General features: G+C 47.2%; 1 protein-coding gene across 1 annotated transcript; it reads right to left on the bottom strand.

The window, feature by feature from the left end:
- Positions 1-735: 735 nt before the first annotated feature.
- FOXI3 (forkhead box I3) lies at positions 736-5,138 on the bottom strand. The gene is made up of 2 exons (XM_010330378.2): positions 4,508-5,138; positions 736-1,355 (listed from the first exon to the last, which is right to left on the bottom strand). The coding sequence occupies exons 1-2, from the start codon at positions 5,136-5,138 to the stop codon at positions 736-738; spliced, it is 1,251 nt and encodes a 416-aa protein (XP_010328680.2).
- Positions 5,139-9,012: the final 3,874 nt, after the last annotated feature.

Raw genomic sequence — 9,012 nt, 5'->3', positions numbered from 1 at the left:
TTTGGGAGGGCAAGGCGGGTGGATAACCTGAGGTCAGGAGTTCAAGACCAACCTGGCCAATATGCAAAACATTAGCTGGTCGTGGTATCAGGTGCCTGTAATCCCAGCCTCTCAGGACACTGAGGCAGGAGAATTGCTCGAACCGGAGAGGTGGAGATTACAGTGAGCCGAGATTGCTCCATTGCATTCCACCTTGGGCAAGAGAGGGAGACTGTCAAAATAAAATAAAATAATAATAATGAAATCAGAATGCTGCCATGTGAGAGAGAGAGAACCAGCTGTTCCCAGCAGCCTTCTGCTAGTCTGTCCCATCCACCCCCTACTGCTTCAGTCACCAAATGCTGTTAGTTTTCTTAACCAGTAACTTCATTGGCTTATGTTTTTTTAGCCATCTGTACACACTTGAGCTTGCAATCCTGGCATACAGTGATAAACAAAATGGACATGGTCCCTGCCCTCATGGGGCTCACAGGCTACCTATCAGAGAAGAGAGTGAGGCAGATTTCTCTCTGGAGAGGCCCGCATGCAGAGAAACCTGTAAAAGCTCACTGGGTTGTAGAAAGAGTTATCTACTACACCCCTGTTACTCCAAGTGTGGTCACAGGACCACGAGATCACCCAGGAACAACAGAAATGCAGAACTCAGGTCCTACCCCAGACCTACTGACTTGGAATCTGCATTCTACAGCATGTGTGCACGTCTCAGGTGTGCATACTCAAGTCTGAGGGCCTGCTCTACACCTCGGAGCCCTCTCGGGGGTAGATGAGGCTGTTGACCATGCTAAAGTTGTGGAAAGGGCTGCTGAAGGGGGTGCTTTGGCCCCCGCTGGTGCTGGCAGGGAAAGGGCTGTAATAGGATCTCTGGCTGGTGCTATTGCTGGTGCTGCTGCTCAGTTGCAAGGTGTCTGCCGAGGCCTCTGAGATGGAGGTTGCGGGGAACATGCCGCTGGAGGGCAGCTGGGCCCCCTGGATCCCTAGGTGGCGGCTGCCAGGGAGAGCCCGCTGGTTACTCACGTTGCTGCCGACACTCAAGGAGCTGAGGCTGCTGAAGAAAGTGTTGAGACAAGGGGTGGAGGTGAGCATGGGTCCTCCAGGAGACGAGGCAGTACTCTTGGTGTCCTCCGGAGGCTCTGGGGAGTGGGAAGCCCTCAGCAGACTGGAGGGGCTCTCTCTTTCTGGCTTCCCACCCACTCCAGACCCCAGTCCTGAGGAGAGCCCTTCTTCGGACTTTAATGTTCCAGCAGCCACTGTGGAGCCATTGCTGGGCTCAGAGCGGCGCTTTCGCTTCCGCCGGAAGTTCCCGTTGTCAAACATTTTCTCACAGTTCGGATCCAGGGTCCAGTAATTACCCTTTCCTGAGAAGACGAAAAAGACCAAGTTAGAGAAGGACCTATTTTATGCCTGTGTACTCAGTTTCAATTCTGGGGGGAGGAGTGCAGATTCTCATTAGATGCTGACAAAGATGCTCAATTCGCTCTAATATTTAAATCGATCCTCTTTTGGGGGAGATATTATAACTCTTTGCTTCAGGGAGAAATCTGGAACACTGATATTCTGGCCACCTCTACCTCCTCCTGGTAGTGTCTACTACTTAAAGATCTAAATTCATTTCTGAGACACTTATAATTAAATCATGTAACACCTTCACTAATTCTAAATCCAAATTGTATGAAATTGCAAAATCATGGAATGCTGATGCTACTTAAAGTTGACGCTAGTTAAAGTTTAGACTGGGCCAACACAGTGATATCTCATCTCTACAAAAAATAAAAAATAAAAAGAGTTGAGCCTCTGTTCTTTATTTATAAAATAGAGATAAGGACAGTACCATTTAGTAGATCGACAGGGAGGGTTAAATATTTCAGCATAGTAGCTGGCACACAGCAAGCAGTGCAAAAACGGTACTTATAATTATTATTCGTTGAAATGCGTAATTCCTCACCTCTGAGAAAAATGCCCCACTGGAAAAAAGGCAACCTCAAAATGACAAAAAATGATTGCTGAGCAATTGTTTTAACCATGCATTGGATGGCATAAATTTTGACTACGAGTAAGCTCCTGGAATCTACAGCCCCTCCTCAGTTTGGTAGGACCTGTTCCTACAAATCCTGCAAATATGTCACCCACTGAGCAAATACATTTCCAACACCAAGGCCTCATTTTTCTGCATGTAATGCTAGTTTTGTTCTTGGAAATTTTCTCTCACTATTCATCACAAGTGAGGTAGAAAAGATCTATCATCTTGGAGGATTTCACCTTCCAACAGCTTTTTTCACTTCTGGCAAAAAAAAAAAAAAAGCCGAAGTTTGAAACATTTATCCTGTGGTGAGTGCTTTACACGGATAACCTCAGCTACTCCTCACAGCTTTATGGAGATAGGCAGTATTACGGCTTCCACTTTGTAGATAGGAAAACTGGGGTGCAGACTGGTTAGTAACTTGCCATGAGAGTCAGGATGTAAGCAGACTGGCTCCACACTCGGTATTTTTTAAAAATTATTTATTTATTTATATTTTCTGAGACAGGGTCTCCTTCTGTCACCCAGGCTGGAGTACAGTGGTGTGACCTTGGCTCACTGCAGCCTTGACCTCCTAGCCTCAACTGATCCTCCCACCTCAGCCTCCCAGAGTAGCTGGGAGGACAGGGGCATACCACTATGAATGGCTAAAGGATTCAGCATTCTTGCAGGGCAAGGTGGCTCATGCCTGTAATCACTTTGGGAGGCTGAAATGGGCGAATCACTTGAGCTCAGGAGTTCAAGACCAGCCTGGGCAACATGGGGAAAGCCCATCTCTACAAAAAAATACAAATTAGCCAGGTGCTGTGTCAGGCACCCATAGTCCCAGCTACTTGGGAGGCTAGGCAGCAAAACTGAGCTGGCAAGGTAGAGGCTGCAGTGAGATGGCACCACTGCACGCTAGCCTGGGCGACAAGCCTGAAACCCTGTCTCAAAAATTAACACCTCAGCATTTTAAACTAACCATTGGGCTAAGCTGCCTCCACTGAACCATGTTCTGCAAATAGTTACAGGAAAAAAAGTTACATAACTACAATTTCAATAATCTCTCCACCTATCTGGATATGTATATTGTGCCACGTTGGTACCAACTTCTTCGACAAAAAACTAGCCATAGACTCTCGAACTTTTAGCGTGAAGTCCAGAGGAGTTTATATGACAATTTACACGATGATCTTGGGTGACACAGAAGTCAAATCAAGAGGATCCAGGATCCATCTTCTAGAACTGCATACCCTGCCCCAATACAGTAGCCACTAGCCTCACATTACTATTGGGCGCTTGAAATATGGCTAGTCCAAATCGAGATGTAATGTAAAATACACACAGGATGTTGACGACACCTGAGAGGTGGAGGTGAAGAGATGATTCACGAGAAGAGAGAAAGAGAGAATCCTACCTGAGGTTTTCAGAAGGAGCCCAGAACGAGGAAAGGGAAGGGGTCGTGATAGGAAAAAGGGAAGAGAAATGAAAATAACAAAGAATCTCATTAGCAATTTTTATACCTGTTGTATGTTGAAACAATATTTTGGATTACTTAAAAATTAACAATCATCTGTGGTTTGCATTGTATTTCCATTGGAGAGCATTTCCATCGGAGAAAGACCTCAAGGATGAGCTCTTTCTGAGCTCCAGAATATTCACATAATTTACACAAAATCCTGGACCTCTGGAATGTGCAACTAAAATGGTTTCATTTCTTTTCCCTTTTTCCAATCACAACCCCCTTCCCTTTCCTCGTTCTGGGCTCCTGAAAACCTCAAGTAGGATTCTCTGTTTCTCTCTTCTCGTTAATCATTTCTCCACCTCCACCTCTCAGGGCAGGTAAGAGAACACTCACTCCACAGCCCTTCTCACTACAGGAGCGATTGGGCTTAAACCCAAACGCAGCAAATCTGGGATATTCATTTCTAAATTTCTAACTAGTTAAGGTACCCAAACTGCAATTTGCAGGACACCTCCCTGCTAAAGTTCTCCCATCCCAGAACCCCGTCTCATGACGCCCATGCCACTATCTCAAGAGGTAGGCACCGTATTTGCTCTGCTCTGCTCAGGACACAGAGAGCCTCTTTGGAACCCGATGAGGAGGAAGTGTATCTAGGGACAGCCTGGCTGGTCCGTCGTTCTCCCACCTTGTCTTCTGTGAAACTCACAACCATCCCTTATCTGAGAGCTCACTTGTAAGTAGACCCTCCCTTCAAAAAGCCTGATGAACACCACCCACGGGTAGCCTCCTGTTCGGGCATATGGATGTTTTCTTTTCTCGAATTGGCCGGCCTCTGCAAGTGTAGATATAAAGGTCAGCTCCTTCCTCACCAAGTCTTCCTTCCGAAGATCCCCTGCTCTTTCCCTTTGTCCTCTGGGTTGGGTGGTTGTTCCTCCACCTGCTCCCACCCGCAGCCTGGACGAGAGTCCCGGCAGATCTTTTTCTAGCCGCACACCAACCCCTGCGCCGGCCCTCGCGTCCCGCACCTGCCCGGCCGCCCTCACCTGGGTCGTCCTCGTCGCGGGGCACCTTCTTGAAGCAGTCGTTGAGCGACAGGTTGTGGCGGATGGAGTTCTGCCAGCCGGCCTTGCTGCGCTGGTAGAAGGGGAAACTGTCGGCGACGAACTGGTAGATGTGGCTGAGCGTGAGCTTGCGCTCCGGAGCACTCTGAATGGCCATGGCGATGAGCGCCGAGTACGAATAGGGCGGCCGCACCATCTTCATCAGGTCCTCGCGGCTGGCCACGGACAGCCAGCCCAGCTCCCCAGGACCGGCGGGCGCGGCAGGCGAGGCGGGCGCGGCGGGCGCGGGCTGTGCGAAGGGCCGCTGCGCGCAGCCGAAGGTGCCGGCGGCGGGCGGCGGCTGCAGAAAGGGCCCGGCCGCGGCCCCCGGGGGCGGCGGCGGCGGGGGGGCGCCCAGGTACGCGGCGGCGGCGGCGGCGGCTGCGGACTGCGGGCCGCCCACACCGGGCCCGTTGAGCCACAGGTAGGGGTTGGCTGCTGCGGCCGGCGGCGCGGCGTAGTCCGCCAGCCCGTAAGGCGCCCTGGCGGCCGAGGGGGCGCCCGGGGCGGCGGCGGGCGGAGGCAGGCCGGGCTGCGAGTACACTCCGAAGTTGTCGCCGCAGTAGAGGGCCATGTCGGCGGCCGTGGGCGGCTGCGGCGCGGCCGCGGCGAGGGGCGAGCGGGGCTGGTCTCGCCGCTCGGGCGAGAGCATCCCTTTGGGGCCAACCCTGCGGCTCCGCCTCCACCCGCGCTGGGCACCCGGTACTCCGGGCCGGGGTCTGGTGGGTGCTCGCGGAGCGCCCGCGAGCCGGCCTCTTATAACCGAGCCCGGCGCGGCTCCTCCCGGGCGGCCCCGGAGCGGGGCGGCGGCCGCGGGTCTGGGCTCTCCACGCCCCCGCCACGCCCCACCTGCCCGCGCGCCCAAACCCCTAGCGCGCCCGCCCCGCCCCTGCCGCCCCTCCGCCCGGGCCCGGGAGCCTCCGGAAGGCCGGCGCCTCCAGGTTTCCAGCGAAAAGCAGCACCCCATTCCTAGCCGGCGTTTCTTAATCGTAATAAGTAAAGCCACGAACATTAAAACAAAGGGAAGAGGACCCGAACAGTACGAATGATTTCTAAAAAGTTAACTTGGGGTGGCCGCTCGGGCCACCTGCCTAGTCCTCCTTTGGCTTTTCTACCTCTTTCCTCCAAACCTTTTGTGATCGAGTTGCGGGACTCGTCCAGTCTCAAGCGATCGGCTTCCCGTCGAAAATAATCGATGTGATTTACAACGCTTTGGGGTATACAGTAGGGTTTATTAACGGGCCCCCTTGGCGTGTCCCCTTCTCCTCGGGGAGTCTGTGATCAGAGGAAAGGAAATCAGTTTTGAGTTTTTCTAACGAAACTGTAGGTTCGCTCTCACTTGGGGAGCATTTGTTCGTTTTTTGTGCGGTTTGTATGGGTTTTCGTTGTGATTTGTTATCTTAAAAAACGTAAGGGTGAATGTTTTCAAAGACATTTAAATAAGTAACTTCGGAATTAGCATCTTAAGCACGAAAATTTCAAAGCTTTAAGTAATTTAAACTGCAAGAAGCTCTCATTTACAAAAACAGTCTCATCTAACGGGCAACACTTGCCCTCTACTTTTGCTAAGTTTGTTGTTGTTGTTGTTGTTTTGCTTTTGCTAAGTTTTGAAATGCTTTTCTCTGCCCGGGAAAACAAATAAAACCTGTAAATGCTGTGGCGACCTCACATTCCGTGTAATCATTCTCGATTGGCTCGAAACAACAATAAGAAAACTGCTTCTTTTACTATTAAAAGTATTTCTAAATGTGTTCTTAATATGTGACAGGTTTGAGGTTCTCATTTAAACGAGAGGGAGAGGAAAAACTATTTGCCAATTGCCCACTGGCAGTTCAGAATATTTAATCATTCGGAAACTTCCCTTCTCCTCGAAGGCATTTATTTTTATGGTGAAATTAGTTATGTATTTTGGGCGAATTTTATTTTCTTCTTGTATCTCATCTCTTAAAAATGAAATCCAATGATATTTAATCAGCAAATGTGGATACCTAAAATGCAAATCACACTTAGTATGTCACTATTGAGTCGCCTTTTCTGGGACCAGAAGGAAATTATTGTCCACCCTTTAAAGCACTATTTCTATTCAATCTCCTGGCAAATGCTGTAGAGAAGAATAGTGTCTGTCTTAATTGTATTTTGGTTCAAGGACCTAAAATGTTTTCATAATTTAGAGAAGCCCTGTGTTGTTTGTTTTTTCTTCCTGAATGGCCTGAGATGAAGTTGTTTGGTTTTTTAAAATAAGGATGACAACTATGAAAGGAAATTGGAAAACATTTTAAAATAAGTTGTAATACCAAAATTTAATATTTGTCCTTACATGTAAACGTTTAAACTAAAAAGAGAAATTCCAAAAGAAAAGCTGGGAACCTAGATGGCAATAAATAACGAAAAATTTGAAACCATCTTTCTTTAGTAATTTATGTTCTTAAGAATATAATAATTTCTCTTATCTTTTAGCAGTTTGCTTGCCCATACATACTTTGCAGTTTTTCTTTAGAGCCAAATTCTTAGCCCAATAGTTCCAAATTATTCGGAATGAGAGACCATGATGTCAGATTATTCTTTTTTCTTTTGATTAAAGTTTCTACCTGAATGGGGTGTTTTGTTTCTTAACTGTACAATATTGCGTGTGTGTGTATGTGTGTGTGTGTGTGTGTGTATATATATATATATATATATATATATATATATATATATGCCTTAGTTTTATTTAAAAATAACAGAGCCACCTAGCGACTCTTCACCTCTGTTACAGCATACATCTCTGTAGGGATCTGTGGGGTGGACGCCCCCTCTAGGGGTTTGGAAGTTACATTTTCTTTTTTTTTTTTTTTTTTTTTTTTTTTTTTGAGACGGAGTTTCGCCCTTGTTACCCAGGCTGGAGTGCAATGGCACGATCTCGGCTCACCGCAACCTCCGCCTCCTGGGTTCAGGCAAGTCTCCTGCCTCAGCCTCCTGAGTAGCTGGGATTACAGGCACACGCCACCATGCCCAGCTAATTTTTTTGTATCTTTAGTAGAGACAGGGTTTCACCATGTTGACCAGGATGGTCTCGATCTCTCGACCTTGTGATCCACCCGCCTCGGCCTCCCAAAGTGCTGGGATTACAGGCTTGAGCCACCGTGCCCGGCGGAAGTTACATTTTCATATCTATTTTCAGTCATGTATTAATTAGATACAATTTTTATTGGTCATGGCCTGCCTGAATTATTGAATGTCAAAATCAAAATAATTGTTTTTGATCCCTGTTTTTTTTTTAAACAAAAAAAAAAAGCATTTGATGGACAAATAAACAGATAAAAACTGTGTTTAAAATGCAAGCTCTTTGTAATAATGTTTTGTTAAATTGCCTTTTACAATATAATCAAGGCAACTGATTAAGGCACCAATGCCAGTATAAAATAAGAATAGACAGTTGCAGACCCTGCTGGGGGCTCCCGCCTGTAATCCCAGCACTTTGGGAGGCCCAAGTGAGTGGATTGCTTGAGGTCAGGAGTTAGAGACTAGCCTGGCTAACATGGTGAAACCCATCTCTACTAAAATGCAAAAATTAGCTGGGCTAGTGGCGGCGTCTGTAATTCCAGCTACTCATGAGGCTGAGGCACGAGAATGCTTGATCCTGGGAGGCAGAGGTTGCAGTGAGTGGAGGGTCGTGTCATTACACTTCAGTCTGGGTGACAGAGCAAGACTCCGTTAAAAAAAAAAAAAATAGTAGACAGTTGCATGTTTTCATCACTGGAAAATAAAACATTTTGGGAAATTATTCAACCCAAAGAAAATATCTCATTTATTTTCCACTGCTGTTTGGTAACATACTTGTTGCTTCTTTGAAATGGCAGAGCATCAACAGTGAGTTATAATGGAATGTAGTTATTTTTAATAAATACCGCAATGGAATATAAAATGTATTATACTCATTAATTTCCAGCCTCCTAGAAATATTGGCACATTAGCATTTGTTAACATTTCTACGTATTTCCAAAGGAAGAAAACAGTAATATGAGTTGAGAATTGCCTCAGTGCGCTTAACTTCGAATGGCTGCCATCTTGGACCAACGTCATGCTGGGCACAGAATCGGTCCTTCGCATCTCAGCACCATGGTTTACCCATATCTGTGAAAAAGAAAAAAAAAAACAAACCCACAAACAGCCATGTCTCCTATCTGGCTTTCTACCTTGCACTAGTTAGTATACTTCTCTGACATCTTCAAGTATGTAAATCATAAGCTCTCTGAAGACGAATCCTTATGTGTAATTTTTTTTTTTTTTTTTTTTTTTTTTAGATGGAGTCTCGCTCTGTCGGCCAGGCACCTAGGCTAGACTGTAGTGGCGTGATCTCTTCTCACTGAAAGCTCCACCACTCGGGTTCAAGTCATTCTCTTGCCTCAGCCTCAAGAGTAGCTGGGATTACAGGTGCCTGCCACCACGACCGGCTAATTTTTCCTATT

The sequence above is a fragment of the Saimiri boliviensis genome, chromosome 1 (genome assembly GCF_048565385.1).
Source record: "Saimiri boliviensis isolate mSaiBol1 chromosome 1, mSaiBol1.pri, whole genome shotgun sequence".
Taxonomy (NCBI): Eukaryota; Metazoa; Chordata; class Mammalia; order Primates; family Cebidae; genus Saimiri; species Saimiri boliviensis.
Note: the sequence above shows the minus strand (reverse complement) of the source record. Positions and strands in the feature narration are given on the sequence as shown.

What these genes read in the sequence shown, in the direction of transcription:
- FOXI3 (XM_010330378.2), bottom strand. Translation starts at nt 5,138, where the DNA reads ATGGCCCTCTACTGCGGCGACAACTTCGGAGTGTACTCGCAGCCCGGC. An exon ending in CCGCGACGAGGACGACCCAG is followed by an intron (nt 1,356 to 4,507) that starts GTGAGGGCGGCC and finishes TCGTCTTCTCAG; the next exon opens with GAAAGGGTAATTACTGGACC.